At 39.2% G+C, this 20,085-nt stretch overlaps 3 protein-coding genes across 14 annotated transcripts; all 3 read left to right on the plus strand.

Annotated features, from left to right (window-relative positions):
* The first annotated feature begins 477 nt into the window (after positions 1 to 477).
* zgc:174906 (uncharacterized protein LOC571548 homolog) lies at positions 478 to 3,767 on the plus strand. Of its 7 annotated transcripts, XM_022187397.2 has the most exons (6): positions 478 to 675; positions 748 to 825; positions 2,101 to 2,217; positions 2,481 to 2,811; positions 2,917 to 2,976; positions 3,062 to 3,767. In XM_022187397.2, exons 4-6 carry the CDS (start codon positions 2,496 to 2,498, stop codon positions 3,340 to 3,342), a joined length of 657 nt encoding a protein of 218 aa, XP_022043089.2. In that variant the 5' UTR covers positions 478 to 675; positions 748 to 825; positions 2,101 to 2,217; positions 2,481 to 2,495; the 3' UTR covers positions 3,343 to 3,767. The 7 variants fall into 7 exon arrangements, with proteins under 7 accessions (XP_022043089.2, XP_022043087.2, XP_051806043.1 ...); XM_022187395.2 differs by having other exon boundaries at positions 478 to 825; XM_051950083.1 differs by lacking the exon at positions 748 to 825.
* An 847-nt stretch (positions 3,768 to 4,614) lies between these two features.
* Positions 4,615 to 11,972, plus strand: csad (cysteine sulfinic acid decarboxylase). Of its 3 annotated transcripts, XM_051949776.1 has the most exons (14): positions 4,615 to 4,733; positions 4,825 to 4,970; positions 5,058 to 5,184; positions 5,270 to 5,360; positions 6,656 to 6,878; positions 7,009 to 7,088; positions 8,193 to 8,247; positions 9,731 to 9,847; positions 9,967 to 10,031; positions 10,201 to 10,282; positions 10,394 to 10,593; positions 10,815 to 10,866; positions 10,951 to 11,040; positions 11,234 to 11,972. In XM_051949776.1, the coding sequence occupies exons 1-14, from the start codon at positions 4,709 to 4,711 to the stop codon at positions 11,405 to 11,407; spliced, it is 1,527 nt and encodes a 508-aa protein (XP_051805736.1). In that variant the 5' UTR covers positions 4,615 to 4,708; the 3' UTR covers positions 11,408 to 11,972. The 3 variants fall into 3 exon arrangements, with proteins under 3 accessions (XP_051805736.1, XP_051805740.1, XP_051805741.1); XM_051949780.1 differs by lacking the exon at positions 4,825 to 4,970 and having other exon boundaries at positions 4,627 to 4,733; XM_051949781.1 differs by lacking the exons at positions 4,615 to 4,733; positions 4,825 to 4,970; positions 5,058 to 5,184; positions 5,270 to 5,360 and having other exon boundaries at positions 6,656 to 6,741.
* Positions 11,973 to 13,020: 1,048 nt separating this feature from the next.
* Positions 13,021 to 19,674, plus strand: znf740b (zinc finger protein 740b). 4 transcript variants are annotated; one of them, XM_022211344.2, is made up of 7 exons: positions 13,021 to 13,151; positions 14,847 to 14,989; positions 15,158 to 15,391; positions 15,988 to 16,116; positions 16,214 to 16,343; positions 16,718 to 16,836; positions 16,984 to 19,674. In XM_022211344.2, exons 2-7 carry the CDS (start codon positions 14,945 to 14,947, stop codon positions 17,131 to 17,133), a joined length of 807 nt encoding a protein of 268 aa, XP_022067036.2. In that variant the 5' UTR covers positions 13,021 to 13,151; positions 14,847 to 14,944; the 3' UTR covers positions 17,134 to 19,674. The 4 variants fall into 4 exon arrangements, with proteins under 4 accessions (XP_022067036.2, XP_022067038.2, XP_051805742.1 ...); XM_022211345.2 differs by lacking the exon at positions 13,021 to 13,151 and adding an exon at positions 13,183 to 13,525; XM_022211346.2 differs by lacking the exon at positions 14,847 to 14,989.
* Positions 19,675 to 20,085: the final 411 nt, after the last annotated feature.

A 20,085-nucleotide genomic window follows, 5' to 3' on the forward strand; every position in this document is an offset into this window, starting at 1 on the left:
CAAACAGTTATAAGAGGAAAGCTGTCGCTTACAGACGTGATCGATAAATCAATTCTGCTACAAGGAGGGCTGCTTAGTAAGAGAGTATTTGTCGAAATAAGAGGGGTAAGACGTTTGGGGGAAGACAGTAAGAACCTAGGTGAGTATTCCTCCACACCAGCTTAATCATTCTGCTGAATCCTGTTAGGTGAAATCTAATAGGCAGACAGAATCTAACCCTTTAAATGGAGAGCTGGACCTGAATTACCCTGAGGTAAGGGGTAAAGGAAGGCAAGACTGGCAGACACTGTAGTGTTGCTACCTGAATTTTACAATAAAATCTTGTCTTTTTTTTAATTATTATTCATTTAGATTTACTTTTATATAATCTGATTTTGTGTTATTATTGTTTTTTCATAAATTAAAGATCTCTAAGCAGTCCTGAGTGTAATGTCTAAACAGTTCCAGCAGATGCCACCAAATCCTCACAGCTGAGGCAGATGACTGCAGTTGGATCATCCCTCCACTGGATGGAAGTAAACAGAAATTAAAAATCCGAGGCAGACAAAGAAGAAAAAACCGCCAGAGGAAAGAAACACGAAAATCAGATGATCCAGACCGACAGAGGAGCTGTTTTCTGTTTCTCTGCAGAAAGCTACTGTTGTTCTTCTTCTGCTCCTTCTCTTACAGTAAATGGTAAGGGAGTAATGGAGATACATTTACTTTAATGTTGTATTTGGTGTGATAGAGTGAGTTTGTGCCTCGCAGCTGGAAATGGACGAAAACACGGAAGTCAGAACTTGAAGGGGCTGCAGAATGTAGGACAGAGAAGGAAAATAAATGCAGGTCTGTTTTTATTTTTTATTGTAAAATTAGATAATTAATATAAGCACCTGTTGTTTTAAACATTTCCTCACTAATACTTCTAATTGCATGCCCATTGTAACACTTACTGCTACCTACTTGTAGAACCGGTGTCGTGCCATAAAGTGATGGTCTGCCGAAAACGGATCATCCTGTTGAATCCGTCCAGTTTGTTTACGTCTATATGTGCTTTCATCCGGGTCAAACAGTCAGAATATGCAAATAAAACAGTAGAAGTATTTCTTTGAGAAACTTTAACGAGCTGGGTCAATATATAATTGAGGGACTTTTGACGTCCATATGACATATTTTGCATGCATTTTCATTAAAAAAAAATTTAAATGTTAATTATGATCATGTCTTTACAAATGCCGTGGTTGTTTATTATGGAAACAATCACTTATTAATAAAAATGACTGGATTTCACTAAAATGTCAACAAATAACCATCCAAGTTCAATAATAACCACTTTCTAATTAGCTAAACAATAATAAAAATGAGCTTATTATTACATGACTTAATATGAAGTAGTGTGTGAGTCAAGTGTGGATTTATCCAATGTCAACAGGTTTAGTACAGTATCTTTATAAATAATTTCCAATTTCAATTTGACTCATTTGTGTATATATAATATTTTAGAAGAATATTTCTCTAAAAATGCCATGTGGTGTTTGGTTATGTGGATTTTAGGCCTGAAAACAGTAAAAATGTCAACTATGTTACAAAACATCCCGCAATTATATATGGACCCAGCTAGTTACACTTTATGTGTTTGGTATTTCTGATATTTTTGTTTAGGTTATCATTAACATGGTTTCCATGATTTAAAACAGGGAATTTATCTCTTTTCCTATTATCCTATGATCTTTTTTTTTTTTTTAAAATAACCCTCATGAATGAAATCAAATCATTTTAATGCATTTATAAGATGCCGGTCAGAATGTTTCGGGGGTTTTGTCAAGTGGAAAACATATGTCTTTCAAGTTTACTTTAGGCAGTAAAAAGAATTATTATAATCTAGGACACAGAGCAGAGAAAATCATCCAGAGACCAAACAACAACCGCTTCAGTCAGTTTTTGGTACAGCATCGGCTTTGTTGATTTGCTGTGGAGTCATAATAAACTCCAGCAGGTCTGTGTTTGAACTTAAATAGTAATGTACACTGAACAAAAATATAAGCACAGCATGCGAATGGTTTTCTGTTCTTGAAGTTAAAAATCTTACCACTTTGCATCCTCCATGTTTAACGCCACCAGGTGGAGCTGTCAGAGACAAACAGTAACTGTGGCAGCACCAGAGTCCAGAAATCCCACATTCACAGTCAAACTGCATCAGGATTCTCTTTTATGTTGGCAGAGTGGCTGCCAGCAGAGGTGGTGTTTTCAGTTATTAATATTTTGCACTTTTAAAACCGTGTGCAATGTCTATCTCTATAGATGTGCACGTGTGTTTCTATTCTATCACTGATATGTGCAATAATGTTATTTTTAGAACTAGTGTTTGCATATATCTTGGTTTATTTTTATCCTTTTACTACATTCCTTAAATATCTGTACTATCTTTGCTGCTATAACACTGCAAAATCGCCCATAATAAAGGATAATCTTATTTCATCTTATTGCTTTTATCTTTTCAGGAGCTGATTTGAGTCATGGCTGAGGAACCCGCAGCAGAAATCCAGTTGCTGAGAAGCCAGAAGACCAAGCTGATAGAAATTCTGAGTGCGGATGCTGACTTTGTGCTGCAGCATGCAGACTCTCGCTGTCTGCTGTCTCTCCGTGGCTACCAGCAGGTGAAATCTTGCCGTGTTCCCAGTGAAAAGGTTACAGACCTTTTGGATCATATCATTCAGAGAGGTCCTGAAGCAGCACAAGGGCTACTGGATCTACTAAAGGACCAAGCTCTGCAGGAAACCTTCCCAACGCTTTGTTTTATTAATGATCTGCAGGTCAACTCACTGTCTTCAGGTAGACCTAAGGTTTTTTTTGTGTATTTTCAGCAACCATTATTAAATACTGTTAGATGTCGGTCCTTAATGCATACATTTTATCTTTTTTTACGATTGAAAATAGAAACATCACAAGACGCTGAATTACAAGATGTAATTCCAGCCATAAACATCTGCAAAAATGGTGAGTTACACTCTACTGAAATTAATTCCACTGAAACACTATAAGGCCATCACCTTCATTATCTACCTTTTTTGTTTTTGTGCAGCATCCAGTGTAGTGAAGGAGAAACAGCTGATGTCTGTGGCTCGTGGCATTGGCAGGTCTTGGCGGGAGATCGGCAGACTGGCTCTAGACATCCCGTCTGTGAAACTGGAACAGATCGAAGAGGATCATCGGCTGCATGCGGAGCGAGTCTTCGCCATGCTGCGTTACTGGAGAACCCGCCAGAGGAACAAAGCCACTGCTGCTCACCTGCACTCCCTCCTCAGTCAGGGCGACTGGGCTCTGCCACCTGAAAGCATCGACTTTCTGTTAGAGACAAACTGAGGCCTTCACTGTCTGATTCCTTCTGAGAGTTAAATCCTCTCAGAGGAAAGGTTTTCCTGGGGATTAGTGTTTTTCTCATCATAAAGACTAATTTTATGTCAGGAGAGACACAGGACTATGATTGTACTACCTGATTAAATTACCCCACAGTGGGGTAACATTTACACCACTGAGCAAGGGACCTTTGTTCACCTTAAACTACACTTTTATATAATGGTGTGGCTGTCATAGAAAAATAGTAAATGATTTATTTTGATGCTTTACTTTTTAAGAGCTGTTGTTACTGCTGTTAAAAATGATTGTAGTGTTACAATCATGTAATGTAGTGTTTTTATTCTCTTTTTAGAAATTAGATGAACAACTAAGTAGTGCTCTGTTCATTTTAGTGTGCGTTTCAAGAGGTGAATAAAAACATATTTCTCTTATGTTTTGTTTCATGTTTTACTCAACTCATCATTTTATAAAGGTTGAGCTTTTTTTGTTGGGGGGGCACACCAGCTCCCTCAACAAAACAAATAAAATGCATGCTAGATTAAAGCACAGGATTAAGAATTCACGTTAAAACATCAAACATCTAGTGTGATAAGTAGCTGCTGCAAGATCTTTCATACGTTTTTTTTTAATTCCAGTGGTGATGAGTTCCTTCAGATTGAGTGCGTCCTGCAGTGAGTTCCAGGCTGCAGGGGCAGAGTACTGCCAAATTCAGAATGAACCTTTGGCACATTTAATAAGTACAATTGACTGGAACGTAAACGCTAATTGCTGTGGGTTTTAGAAATGTAGTTGGATGAATAATGTGGAAGTAGGCCTAGGCTTGCTTTGTAAATAAAAGTATACCAGTGCATAAGATGGCTCACATTTGGATGTTCCTTGGATGTCTTTTAGATGCAACGTGCCTCACATCACGGTATGCACTATAAGTTACAAGCTAAGCATTACACTGTCGTGTAAATGAGGGTAGACAAATATCGCACGCTGAATTATTTCATGGAATCAAAGGAATTTTTGTTGTCAATATTTTCTCTCACATTAATTTGATACTTTTGGTTGTGAACCGATGAAAATCATTAACTGAAATGCACAATGCTTTGTTTTATTCTTGAGATTCACACATGACTTGGTAAATCTAACCAACTCTTCTTGTTCATGACAGAAACTCATAAATCAGAAGGTGCTGAATATCTAGTATTGTTTCTAAGTTGGCTTGTCTCATCCCAGAGAACATTAGATAACTTATCCTGGTCCAAAGGTTGGCCTCCTCCCACTCCTCTAATCCCTTACTTTTATTTTGAAGCCATTTCCTGCAGCCTGGCAGCCAGCAGAGCGGAATAATTCATCAGACTCTCCAGCTTTTTAAAACGTGAAAATGGCAGACAAATTACCACTCGAATGTAAGTACAGTGTGCTGTATCTGTCTATTTTTGATTGCAACCCTTTGATTTTGTATGCATTAGTTTATGTGTTTAACTGCTATAAAAACAGCAGACGAACATGTTCTGGAACCGACTAACCTACGTGACCTGAATGAGCCTCTCATTGACCATGCAGAGGGGCAGCTCTTCTTGACTGAAGCCTTCAATATAATTGTGGAGGAGGTGCTCTGCAAAGGCACAGATGTCAAACAGAAGGTCTCTCATGAAGCATAAAATGGTTCACATTGCACTAATAATGAGTACTCTGAACAAAACTCACAGCCCCGTGTTTCCTTTGTGCAGGTTTGCGAGTGGAAAGAGCCTGAGGAATTGGCTGAGTTGCTGGATCTGGAGCTGAGAGAAGGAGGGGAGGGACAACAGAAACTCCTGCAGAGAGTCAGAGATGTGGCCAAGTACAGCATTAAGACGAGTAAGATTGGCAGAAACAGCTGAACCCAGATAAACGCGCTGACTCTTATTCCCTCTTGATGAGACTTTCTTTTTCTTAATTTCAGGTCATCCACGTTTTTTTAACCAGCAGTTTGCCGGCGTGGACTATCATGCTTTGGCTGGACGGTTCCTCACTGAGACTCTGAACACCAATCTGTAAGATGAAACGGTGAAGTATATAAAGAACTTATCAAAATGCAATGAAAAAACAGCTGTTGAGCCTGCGTTAGGCAATGATGGGAGCATTATTCAGATTTAGTAGAAACGGTAGAGATAAGATAAGATAAGATAAGATAAGATAAGATAGACTTTATTGATCTCACAAAGGAGAAATTTACTGATACAGCGGTGTCTATAATTTTTTGGCACCCCTGTTTAAGATGTGTTCTTTAGCTTCAAATAAATTCAGTTTTTTTTCTAAATAATATCGGACCACAATGAAAACAAAGAGGAAAATCCAACCTTTAATTCAAGTGCATTTATTCAGTGGGGAAGAAAATCACACATTAAGAAATAATTATTTTACGTCAAATGTGTGCCAAAATTATTAGCAACCCTGATGTTAATATTGTGTACAACCCCCTTTTGCCAACAAAACAATACCTAATCCTCTCCTATAATACATTTTTCTACAACTTTCAGTGTGACGGTATGCTTCTGCAATAAAAATTGAATTCAATCTAAGGCTTTTGGCACATCTTAACCAGGGGTGCCAATAATTATGGAGGGCGCTGTACTTTGTTGAAGATCAGAACTAAAAGTGAGTAAAAGCAAAGAAGCAGCTGAATCTAGTCAAATAGTATCAGAGGTATTTTCTATACCAATTGGCTTAGAGTGTTGTATTATTGTACTTTTTTTATATAGTTGGATGATTAGATTTGACACATATACACAGAAAGACAATGCCAATGATCAAGGTGGAGGTAATTTTATATAGGTTTATATACTATTGTGTTGTTTCATCTGAAACGATGCATCAATTACTATTTATTTTTATACTTTCAATGCAACTGCACCTGGCAGATCACAAAAGGACTGCATCACTCTGCATGCTGGCGAAACTACTTTACATATTGGAAACTTTATATTCTAACATCATTCATTATATCTGTAAACTTATCTGCACCTACTTCTATCATTTGCACACTTCTGTATCACTCTTGTGTATTCTTGTACATTTGGTTGATTTTTCTTTTTCTGTTATATCTTCTATACTTTTATCTTAATTCATTTTATTTTACCTTCACTTTATACCCTAACATTCTGTGTTGTCTTATTGTTTACCCTTTTGTTGAACATCCATGCTGCTGTATCAACAGAATTTCCCTCTAGGGATTAATAAAATCAAAGTCTATATAAAGCTTGGAAAGTAACAAGCTACTATAGACTGCACTATGCATATATAGATGTTGCAATACATGCACCACTGTGCTTTTGTGTGTCAATTGCAGCTTCACCTATGAAGTCGCTCCGGTCTTTGTGCTGATGGAGATGGAGGTTCTGAGAGGACTACGTCAGCTGGTGGGCTGGAAAGAAGGTGACGGTATTTTCTGCCCCGGGGGTTCTACCTCTAACATTTATGCCATGAACCTTGCACGCTACCAACTGTTCCCAGAGGTCAAAAGCCAAGGCCTGTATGGTCTCCCACGACTGGCCATCTTCTCATCTCCAGAGGTCAGGATGGCCGTTCAACGCTGCATGTCTGATTGCACTGTTGAGAGGAGTGAAACTTTATGAGAGGCGGTCAGTGACGATGTCAGATAAATGTGACTTAAAGATGCATCCTCATGTTTTTTCTTTCCAGAGCCATTACTCTGTGAAGAAAGGGGCTGCACTGCTGGGCATTGGGACAGACAATGTGATCATGGTGAAAGTGGATGATGGGTAATTGATTGTTTATTATAAGAGCTGAAACTATTGATTTAGAAACCATAGACCACTGAAATCATTTATCAAGCAAAAATGCCAGAATTATCTAGTTGTACTTTACTCTTCTCTACGTTGTATCATGGTAAAATCAAATACCTTTGGACTTTCGACTGTTTTTCAGATAAAACACAATTTGAAAATGATTCAGATAAATCCTTGGCAGTGACAGAGAGAGCCATGGTAAGCGTGATATTTGGCACAAACATGATATTAAACCAATCATATCAGGTGATATGTAATGCATAATAATGCACTAATAATGAAAACATTCAATCTAAAATAACAGCATAAATATAAATAATTAATTCCATACTTTATATATGACTTCCTAAAAGCTGAAAAGTTTGTCCATGACTGATGATAATCTAAATGCTACCTTATAAACGGTAAAATAACAGCCCGATATCTGTGATGGAGCCCATTACTTAACCTGAAGAAGGCCGATATGTAACAAAGGATCTAACTGCAGCTTTTAAAGTGCAACAGCTCGAATTTCTGAAGGGAAGAAAAGTACACAAGATACACAACGTGAACAAAAGTAGACTTTGTAATTCATGAAGCTACTTCTGTTGTCTTTGTATGTATCTTGCTGCAGTTTGATGCTGCAAGTAGCTTCTTTAATAAATTTAGAGGAAATACTCCAACAAACTGCTGGAAGCATCAAACTGAACTGAAGCTTCTATTAATATACTTTAAATATTTGTAATATTTTTATTCTGTTAAAAACTTTTGTCTTCATCACGGTAAAGTTTTATTTTTAGAGACATCTCAGTTCATAATAAATTTAAAATCGTCCAAATTGAATGAGATATCAACACACACACTGTGTCTTTTGCTATCTAGAAATTTTTGGACCAATACTGGTGCTGAAATGGAAAAGAATTCCATAAATCGCTTCACAGAACTCATAGTTTGTCGCTTTTGCGTCAGGATTTAGACATAAAGCTGCCATGTTCAGATGCTGACATGTTAATGGTAAAGAAGACAAGTCTTAAAGGGGCTTAAATGATATCTGGTTTTATTTTCTTTGAATTTGCTGTGCTTTTTCTTGTGCTACAGAGGCCGCATGATTCCAGAGGACCTGGATGAAAAAATAGAACTCTCCAAATCCCAGGTAAATCCACTGATGTTTAGTATGAACTCAGAGATAACATGCTGCACATCCGATTTATTTGATTATCCATATATGCAGCACCTTTTTTTTTTTACTCCGCCAAGGAATGCAGCGGAGTTATGTGATGATTAGTGTACGTCTGGCTGTCCATCTGCGCAACATTACTCAAAAATGGACTAATGGATTTGGATGAAATTCTCAGGGGAGGTCAGAAATGACACACGGACCACCTGATTAGATTTTTGAAAGTGATGCGGCTTATCGTCTGAATACACAGATTTGTTAAAGATTTCTGTATCATTGCGAGATAGTGGGACAGCAACACTGTAACTATGACTACAAATGAATGCTGTCAGCTGCCTGTTGACGATCACATTGTCACATTGTCTCAGCCCCGCCCCCTTGCGGCCGCCTGTTCCCCAGCCGGTGTGTCGCCGGTCTGTGGGGCTCTCTGCAGCTGCTAATCAGTGGATTGGTCACAGCTGTTGGACCCCCACATCTGTAGCGCATTTGCAACCGTGTTTACACTGTGACATATGATCGTGATCTTACTACAAATCCACTGCTGTGGACTTATACAAGTACTGATTAAATTGTAGGGGTGATTCCGAGTAGCCTAGCTTAGCTAGACTGTATTCCCGTTATAAGGGATATACGGGAATACGGTCTAGCCCTCCTCCATTGACACATTTTGACAGGTTTTCAAGCTCCGAGCAGATCAGACCGAACCAATCAGAGCACCAGAGGCGGGAGTTAACGATGCGTCATCTTCAGGGCCGAGTTGGCGACCGCAACAGAGCGAGGTTTCTCTCGTGCGCTTTCCTCTGTTTTGCACGGGCTGAATTTGTCCTTAAAATCTCAACAAGAAGCACCTCTTAAAGCTTTTCTTTTTAAAAAGGATGTATTTTTAATTCCGGCAGGCTGTACGATAGAATGCGTAATGCTGCCCTCCACTGTTGAAAGGGAGAGCTTAGATTTTCCTCAGGACCCCTGTACGGCGAAGGAAGCTGATAAAACTACAAAACATCATGGCGGAAAGGCAATTGTTAAGTCGCTTAGTGATTGCGTCACACATGTGTTACGCTGATTGGCTCTCTCCAATTCAAGCTGTGATCGGTAGTCCCGCCTCTGGGCTAGATTTGGTTCAATGGAGCAGTTCCAGACTGACTTTATGTGTATTTGTAATACACAATATAAAGGCTGTCTGGTCCCCAGGCAAGATTCCGAGTCCCATTGATTCCCGCTGCCCACTAAATATTTAGGTCACGTGATTCGGTATCTGTATATATCATACACAAGCATATCACATCCCTGTGCTCAGCGCAAGGTCATTTTTTATTAAATATTTCAGCCGTTGGAAATGATACAAACAGCCTTGATGGAGTACCGTGCTCTCTGAGTGCTTTTCTTGTTTTATTATTGTGTGAACCTGAAAACTCCAAGTGAAAGTAAACTGTGCTCACTTTCAGTTTGTTTCTTTCAGGGTGCAGTACCATTCCTTGTAAGCTGCACATCAGGGACCACAGTACAGGGAGCTTTTGACCCACTGGATCGCATCGCTGACGTTTGTGACAAACACAAGCTGTGGATGCACGTCGACGTGAGTCCCCCACTGGAAGACTAATCTATGTAGACAGGTCCTGGTTTCATGAAGCTTGTGGTGTATTTGTTCCAAGTTAAGAACATGCAGTGTTTTGACAGTTTTGTCATTTGTTTCAGGCTGCCTGGGGCGGGAGCGTGCTCTTTTCCAAGCAACACAGACATCTGATGAAAGGAGTTGACAGGTATTAATATGCATACCAGAAAGACAGCATTTAGCCTGTACATGAACTACAAAGTTGGGCAGATGAATGACACTCAGTGTGTGTGTGTGTGTGTGTGTGTGTGTGTGTGTGTGTGTGTGTGTGTGTGTGTGTGTGTGTGTGTGTGTGTGTGTGTGTTCCTGTGATGAAGAGTGAATTCCGTAGCCTGGAATCCACACAAGATGCTGGTGGCCGGCCTGCAGTGTTCTGCCCTGCTGCTAAAGGACACAACGGTTTGGCTTCACACTTTAAAGCTACAGAATTAAAACTTGAAATGTTTTTTAAAAAATGAAAACAGGTTTGTATTTTAGTTCTTTCTTTGACAATCCTCTTCTTTTTCTCAGAACTTGTTGAAGCGCTGCCACAGTGCCAATGCGACGTACCTCTTCCAGCAAGACAAATTCTATGATGTGAATCTGGACATTGGAGACAAGTCTGTGCAATGCAGCCGCAAGGTGGACTGTCTGAAGTTGTGGTTGATGTGGAAAGCTGTCGGATCCGCTGGCTTGGCAGAGCGCGTTGACAAAGCTTTTGTCCATGTCAGGTAAATAAGGCATGCAGTTGTAGCACATGTCAAGTAGTAAAGTCAAACTTATCTCATCCTTAGAGGGCAGAATTTCGAAGCACTTCTTTTTGTATTTGATGTAAGTCAAACTGATTTAATACTTGTCAGTGACTTAGCAGTTTAAATACTGAATAAAAGAGTGAGAAAAGGCAGAAATGTTGGGTTTTCTAAGGCTCTTACCTGAAATTTTGCTCTTGCAGGTATCTAGTGGAGCAGATGAAGAAAAGAGATGGGTTCCATCTGTTGCGTGAGGTAAGATCAAATCTGAAGCACAAAGTATATTATTCCACCATGAAATTTTGATTGTGACATGTTTGCATTTGCATCCATGGACAGCCAGAGTTTGTGAACGTATGCTTCTGGTTCATACCACCGAGTCTGAGAGGGAAGGAAGGAAATGCAGATTATCAGGATCGACTGGCAAAAGTAAGCTTCTGGGGTTTTTTTTTTTTTTTTACATCCATGGACTGAGTAAAAGAAAAAAAGTCCCCGGATTTAAGATGTTTTTATTCCGTCTTGGTGTTCTACAAACACACTCGGATACAGAACACAGAGTCTTCCATCTCTTGAATCTTCAGAGTTAAATATGTATGTATGTTTTTATTTCTGTTGTCTAAAGGTAGCTCCAACCGTCAAGGAACGCATGATGAAACAAGGCACGATGATGGTGGGCTACCAGCCTCTGGGAGACAAGATCAACTTTTTCCGTGTGATTGCCTTTTCTCCCCTCATTTCCCTGAAAGACCTGGACTTCTTCCTCAATGAAATCGAAAGACTAGGAAATGATCTGTAACCTAAACACAGCTCTTCAGATGGAATCACCTCGTTCATCTAGAATTTGATGTGTGTGAAGCCAGGCGTTGGAATTTCACAGATTCTAACACACAAATCACTGTACCATTTTAGATCATATGCTGGATTTAAACAGCTGCCACAGTGTACCAAGTGATAGAATTATTAACTTAAAAAATCTCATGTTCAATTAATTATACAATACCGTTCAAAAGTTTGGGGTTACTTAGAAATATTCTTATTTTTGAAAAGAAAGGGTTTGGGTTTTTTAAAATGACGATAACATTAAATGAATGATAAATCCAGTCTAGACATTGTCAATGTGGTAAATGACTATTTTAGGTGGAAATGGCTGATTTTTAATGGAATATCTCCATAGGGGTACAGAGGAACATTTCCAGCAACCATCACTCCTGTGTTCTAATGCTACATTGTGTTAGCTAATGGTGTTGAAAGACTTTTTGATGATTAGAAAGCCCTTGTGCAGTTATGTTAGCACATGAATACAAGCGTGAGTTTTCACACTTTTTAATCCAAATGTAAATACAGTTCAACACAAGAATGTGTCACATTTTCCTGATTCATTGTAAGAAATGTGATCGTGACAGCATATCATTGTCTATCTGTGAAGGAACGCAGCGGAGTTATGTGACGATCAGCATACGATTGTCCTTCTCTTAATCTGTTTGTTTGTGCACAACATTACTCAAAAACAGAGAAACGGATTTGGTGGGAACTTTTGTGGAAGGTCAGAAATGACACAAGGACCACCTGATTAGATGGTGGAAGTGATGCAGCGTATAGTCTGGATCCACAGATTTATTAAAGATTTTTGTATCTTTGCTAGATGGCGTCACAAGTGAACACAACGTCAGCTGCCTGCTGATAACATGATTCCGATCCTACTAAAAAATCCACCGCTGCCACTTATTAGGACTTGTATGTCGGAAATCTTACAACAACTGAGCAGTCTTGGTGGAGTACTGCGCTATCTGAGTGCTTTTCTTGTTAAAACAATTGCACTGAGAATCAAAACAATTTTTTACAACTGTCCTAAATAGCTGAGAGAAGTTAAATATATTTTACTGGAAGAGCAAATGTAGCAGTACATTTTCACTTAACTATACCTCCATTTAACAAGAGGATAGTACAAAAAAAATCACAGAAAAATGTAATGCATGTTTGTACTGTTACAGATACATCCATTTACACACTACACCCATGTATACATTGTTAGGTCATTATCATACAATGCTTTGGAACTGCAGCAGAAGTCATTGATAAAAATTACATTCATGATGTCAGTGACAGATTTTTGTACGATAAAATTCAGCTCACAGCATAGTGTTTGACCGCCTACTAGAAAGATTTGTCATTTTGTCTGGTTTGTGGTACAAAACATAGCACATTGGTAAAAACAATCCTAAGTTGCCTTGATTTAGATTTATTTATATTGTCAGCATAAATGTATTAGTATTGTTATTATTTTCATTATTATTATTGTTATTAAGCTGTTGTGGCTTTATCTTACCAATACATCCATATTGGCACCAACAAAACACTCCCTCACAGTTATGGCCGCCAATGCGAGTCAGTCCGCGTCAGTCACGTGATTAGGCGCATGCCCAATCAGGGCTCTCCCCGGGGAGTACTTCCGGTGGTGTTTCCTGTCAGTGTTTGTAAACTGAGAAAAAATTGGAAGTGCGACAAGAATTAATAATCTTCAACACTGTGAAAATCGGAAGGTAAGCTATCACGTTTGCAACACGTTTCACTCGCGGCCCTCTAAGCGTTTTCTAATCTGTTACCGGACTGTTTGGAGCCGCTGTGGCCGGTGAGGGAGGTGTTATTTGAGGTCGGCGCTGAGCCCGAAAGCCCTGCCTGGCTGTTGTGTTGTCTGGGGCGGGGGGTGGGGGCTCAGTCGGACAAGAGTTGTCCCAAACCCCAACTCCTGGCTAGCTAGCTGGTTTCTGTTTGCCCCTGCATTCAGTAGAGACTCTCAGTATGTTTCACACTTTGGCTTGCATTCTAAAATACAGCAAACTGGCTCTCCAGGTTCACATGGTCCCAATGGATTATTAAAGCTCACTTGTCTATGGATTTTCTCTTTTCCAATCAGGTATCAAACGCTTTGAGCAAACGATGCTAGCTAACTTTAGCCCAGTAATGCACAGATCATGCTTGTTTAACCAGAAATGATTCACACACAAAAAATCTAATTTACGATTGAATGCAAACTCGCTACTCCGAATTCACGAGTGACAGTTTTTTCTGTTATTAAAGGCTGTATGCATGCAGCACCCTGGATAGTAGTTCACTCATAGCGCTGTAAAAATCATGCAGCTTCTTACTGCATAATCCGCATTGTGCATGGTAGTAATATGCTGATATGCCCTTCTGCAAGGTAATTTTCTTGTTTTTTGTTGTACTAATCATTTACTTTTTTTTTTTTTGATGTAGCCTTTACTAATAGCATTTTGTTGTTCTTATAAGGAGAAAACTGCTAATTACACTATGCTAGCAAGTGTATTTACATGTACATTAGTTGGTTTTGATGATGTTTTAAAAATAATGTCAACATTACAGGAATTTAGTTGTGCAAATCCATGATCATAACAATATCTAAAGTTCAGATTATTTGTGTGCAGGTGCCCTGATACTTTAACATCTCAGCCTCTTATTTCTTTACTGACAGAGTTGATAACTGATGATGAGCATAGTTTGGTTTCTAGCTGTTTGACCTGCATTGTCTAGTTAGACTTTTTCAGCGTGTCCATCTAATATGTAGCTGTAGTTATAGATATATTTGAAAACATGGCAGGGAATTGTACAAAACTTGCCACAGTATCATTAAATTATTCAGAATTTTCAAATTATTCAAATCCTTTTTTGTGACATACAAGACACTATGAAATTACCAGTGGAGATTCCTTGTTCCCTGCGTCTCTGCCTAGTGCTGCATTTAACCAGTTTTTGCTGGTTAGGGCTATAAGACATGCAGCATGTTGTTAAAAGCCATCATAATTTTCCTCAATGTATATAGTTTTTTACTATTGTCTCCATGACTTACTTCATCAGTTGTATTAGGGCAAAGCTAAGATTTCAGTCAGTTTAGAAAGTATCTCACGTTGTTGTCTGTATTGAATTATCCAATTTAATTCCTATAATAATTTAAAGTAGCTATGGACATGTTCTACAGTACACTTGCTGCTCTCACAGATGACTTTTCTCTTTTTCAGTATCACCTCCTGTATGATGCATTTGTTGTCATCAGATTTCCATCAGATTTCCTTTTTTTTAAATTTCACGTTTCCTTGTCTGTCAGCCATTTTAACTGAAAGCATGTACCAAACTATTGGGGCTTTTTTTTTTACCTGAACAGCAAATATTAATGCTGCTCCTAGATTTCTGGTCATATATCCATATACCTCTATTTTCAGGCTTTGGCCCCTGATGATTTGGGTGGGTGTCTGTCACCCCTCATCCTGAGTGAAGCCCCCTCTGTCTCCCCAAACACGCACGCATTCAAACCACGGCGATGACACACCATTCCAACAATTCTGTTCGAGACCATATGAAATGGGTCAGTGGAAGTCTCTTCATCTCCAGAATCACCATCATGGTTTTAGTGCCTGCATTTATCTGTCAGTCCTATTACTCAACCCCGCCTTCTCCCCCCTCTGGCTTCTTGTGTCTGTGAGGAGTCCTGGAGTTCGCTCTTTCTGCTCTGACATGTTGTTTGTGTTGCCAGGCTGGGTTGCTGGGCTGCGAGGCGGTGCTGTCCAGCATGGCCCTGATGCAAGCCAACAACATCCCAGGCCAGAAGAAGATGATGTCACCCTTGGCTCAGGGGCACAGGGCCAGCCCTGACAGCCACCAAACACACTCGCAGCACAGCCACAACCACCATGGGCACCAGGTTCACCATGGACAACCTCACCACAGCCACATGGGCCATCCTTCAGCGGGGAGCTGTCCACCCCTGGTGAGAGAGATGTCACCCACAACTTTATGTTCACCACAAGAGCTGCCTTGTTTATTTTGCGAGGAAAAAGAAACGGATATGATCACTCAGAAAGTCGGCTAATGTTGTGATTTCACAACTTTGCTTGAATTTAACATTGAGTTTAACTTGTTTATTGACAGATGTTGCAGCACAGTTTCACATTAGTTAAGTAAACATAATTAATGTGAAACTCATAGGCCGGATAAACTTCACCCTCCAGTGGATCTAAAAAAAAAACATCCACATATTTTTTGCTTTGAAGTTATGCGATATGATTTTATATGATAATTCAATCCAACGTCAAATTTACAAGCACCATTCATAACCAGCTTCCATCTCTGGAGACTTAACGGGGCTATAATTACTGACACATTCAAAGTGTTTATATTAAAGTGTGTTACAACCTTTTAAATAATCTGGATATGCTAAACGTAAAGGGTTTCCCTGTATGTGTGGTTATGTGTTAAGGGCTTGATTAGATGCTAACATGCACCACAAACCAGTTAACTCAGTGGTAAACTGTTTGCTGGAATGCACCTGATATAACAATACTTATCCGTTACTTCCTCTAAAAGCTAATCCGAAAAGACGGGGATTATCACTCATCAAGGATGATTGATGCTAAGGACATGCAGGCAAACCAGAATATGCAACCCAAGAAGAAACACAAAAAATCTGCATCATCCAGCAAAGTAAAAGTGGAAGTAAGGATGCTTTAAAAACTCTATTTAAAGTCAAAAATTGCAGTAGCACGCTGTTGGTGTTACGTTCAGTTTTGTCTAATTGTGTTCTTTTCCGTAGCATTTACTTCCACCGATTGATATGGATGACGACAGCTCCTTAAAAGTCCAGAAGAACTTCATCTGTGATCACTGTTATGGAGCTTTCAGGAGCAGCTACCACCTCAAGCGACATATTCTCACACATACAGGTGAGAACTCCTTCACCTCAGCATAGCCACCATCCACACAGTCGATTTTAGCAAAGATCCTCCCTTCTGAAGCTCCATCTGCTTGAAAAGAAATGCCAAAAAAAAAAACAGTGAAGTGTTAAATTGTACAGTTGTTTTGTAATTTTATGTGTTTGTTAAGAAACTACAGGTTCTTATTTTCTGGCTTTGCTGCATTTCTTCCTTTTTGTGCTTTTTCTAATTATGAATGTTGGTTCTGTAATGATTTGAGTAACATTAAACATGCTCAAAAAGAGATCCTAACAACAGATGTATTTAGTCTTTGAGCAAATGGTATGTTAGAGTAACCGGTGAAATATGTAGTGACTCCTGATAAATGCTGTGGTTGGTTTTAGGGGAAAAGCCATTTGCTTGTGATGCGTGCGATATGCGGTTCATTCAGCGTTACCACCTGGACAGACACAAGAGGGTGCACAGCGGAGAAAAACCGTACCAGTGTGATCGCTGTCATCAGGTTTGTCAGCCATTTTTTGTAGCACAACTAATATACTTTACATGTACTGTTTGGTCTCTGTGTATTCGTCAGGATTTTACAGCGTTAAACAAAAGCAGCCGTTTGCTATTTTGGCTGAAGCACCCGTCTCTTTTGGCCTTGTTTCAGAATTTTTCACGGACGGACAGGCTGCTGAGACACCGACGACTTTGTACAGTTGGAATGAGCAAAGAGGAAAGCCAGTACTCCCAGGATGCATCTGGCCATCCAGCTTCCTGGAGCCCCTTACAGCCTTCAAACACCCGTCTGACTGTCTGACCCTCAGCTTCCCATAGAGACCCAACAGACAGCAGCAGTTTGCAGCCACACACTGCAGTTACGACCTGAGAAGAACCTAGCCCGAACACAACCAGACTTTAGTTTGCTCTCACCAGCTCGTTCGTAGAGCTTGATCGTAGATTTTTTGTGCTTTTTTAAACCTACTGTTACATTCATACAACAGGCAAAGGGGGATGGACTAGTTTACGATCTCGGACAACAGAGCATAGTATTATGGCAATAACTGAACTGAAAAATGCACACATCTCCTTTTTTCTGAAAGGCTGCAGGTATTTTTTGGTATCGCTGCCCAGAGATTACAAGTATTTTTTGATTGCATGGACGGTCAGTACATCATACAGCAGCTATCGGATTTCTGTTGACCTGCAGTCAACTCCAGGTCAACCTGTTACTCCACGTGGACATTTCACCAAAGGACGCATACAAAACCATGTAGCATTTTAGTGTTAAAGTCCTACTTGTTTTGTGTTTCTTATGCTACTAACCAGCTACTGCTGATGAGTAAAAGGTCACAGCTGCCAGCCTGTGGTATGTGCTGCCATCTATTTCCTAAATACTGTAGGTATATTTGATGTACTTTTTGATGATTTAAATGTCAAAGGGGCTCATTGTGGCGTAACATTAAAAAAAAAAAAAAAAAAAGTAATTCATTTTATCTCATATACAAGATTGCCTTTTCCTCCATCACACAAGTCTTAAATGGATTCATTGTAATTATTTCGTATCTGCTTTTGGTCCAGCTGCTGTGACTACATGGGCAACTCTGTTGGTGATCTGTAAAAATGGGCTGATAAACACTAGAGGGTAACGACACTACCGTTCAAAAGTTTGGGGTCACTTAGAAATGTCCTTATGTTTGAAAGAAAAGCTTTTTTCGCCAATGAAGATAACATTAAATGAATCAGAAATCCAGTCTAGACATTGTTAATGTGGTAAATGACTATTTTAGGTGGAAATGGCTGATTTTTAATGGAATATCTCCGTAGGGGTACAGAGGAACATTTCCAGCAACCATCACTCCTGTGTTCTAATGCTACATTGTGTTAGCTAATGCTGTTGAAAGGCTCATTGATGAGTAGAAAACCCTTGTACATTTATGTTGGCACATGAATAAGTTTTAGTTTTCATGGAAATTATCTGGGTGACCCCAAACTTTTGAACGGTAGTGTAGATGCTCCTCAAATGTTAAGTTTTCAACTAATCTTGGTATTAAGTTGTGTAGCTGCTGTTTACCTTGTTTTAAAGGGATTTGGTCACGACTGTTAATACGATGGAAGGCTGGCAGGTTTTCTAGGAGCCCAGATTTTTCGAAGCTTCTTGAACTTTTCCATAATGTTAGCTGGATGTGGGATTCACCTGTCCGTCACAAAAATAGGCGTTTCCTCCACATAGATCCATTGTATTTACCGTCTCTTCTTAGAAACCACAGTATTGTTTTTATCTCCTGTTTTGTTATCGTAGATTCTTCTGACAGATTTTCATCCCTTCAGATGTGTTTTGGGTCAGTTATCTGAAATTTGAGGTTTACATGAAGGTTGATAGAGTTCATTTGTGTGTGAAATCTTGTCAGAAGACTGTTTCCAAATCACTGGATCAGTAGAGTCATTAGCCTGTTTTTGTCACTGGGGGTACTTTAGAATTTTCTTGATTCTGACTAGTTTCAATCAGTGCTTGTTTGAGGATTAGTTTTACAGGAAAGAGGAAAGCAAATATAATTTGGCTCATCCACAGATTTCAAGTGCAGAGCTGTGTCTTTGTCTGACTGAACGTGATCTGAATCCAGTGCCATGTCATTTCATCTCCGGTTTAACCTCGGACGTCTTCAGTGAAGATGACGAATTGTACTTTGTGGAAAGGGAGCTACGAGGTCTTTTGTATAACGATAAATGGCAGCACACCAAGTCCACTAAGCCTGCATGTGGTTCAATCAGTCTGTAGACACTGGACTGATGATGTTAGTTGAGGTTTAGAAGAACACTTAAGTTTAACAGTTATTTAGACTAAAATGTTTCAGAGTAGACATGTAGTTCAGTTCTGTGCTGTCAGACTTTTAGATTATGTGAGAGGAGTTTGGGGCTCAACACTGTCTACTGTTTATGAAGTTAATATATATTTAAATTGTACTAGGGGTAGAAACTAGTGCGTATGGGACCTGAACTCCAAAAGCAAATTAAAGTTTTTACAAAGTTGTAACCCTTAGTCTGATTATTTGCTATGACTGCTGAAAAAACTGTAGTAAGTTATTGTTGAACTTTCTGTTAGGAGAAAAGTAAAACCTTCCACTCCTGCCCTTTTAGTAGAGCAGCCCTGATTAGTTAGGATGTTTTTTGTTTGTTTTTTAATTTGCATGTATTTGTTGGAGGAGCTTGTATACATTTTGTTTCATTAAAAAGTTTTTTTTTTTTTTATGTGAGCCGCAACAATTTTGTCATGTCAGGAGTAAAGTGAGGTTGACTCAGTTACCCTGTACTAAATGGAGTTTAAGGGCCCCAAGTCACAATAAAGGTGTTGATTTTGAAACGCTGCATGTTGTTCATGTCATGTAGAACAAGGTTTCTTCTGTGATTTTTCACCAGCAATACATCAGCTGTGGCAGCAGGTGGCAGCCATGACCATGTGAGGGTGAATTTTATGCACAGAAAAGACTTTTCTTTTTTACATCAATTGGTAGAAATTCAAAAATGATCACAGTGCTTACTATCAAAATACCTACAGTGAATTAATATGAAATGAAGTTGCACCAGAGAACTATACCTCCACATGCCACATCTATTCCTTAGTATCAAGAAAGGTTGTAAAGAGACACTTTCTTCCTGTAGTCAAGATTTTGTGTTATGTGACAAAATTATATTGTTTTGCATGTTTTTTTTTTTAATTTGTAAGGATAAAAAGGATGAATTATTTTGATTACAAGTGTATATTTGTATTTAT

The sequence above is a fragment of the Acanthochromis polyacanthus genome, chromosome 6, assembly GCF_021347895.1.
Source record: "Acanthochromis polyacanthus isolate Apoly-LR-REF ecotype Palm Island chromosome 6, KAUST_Apoly_ChrSc, whole genome shotgun sequence".
Lineage (NCBI taxonomy): Eukaryota > Metazoa > Chordata > Actinopteri > Pomacentridae > Acanthochromis > Acanthochromis polyacanthus.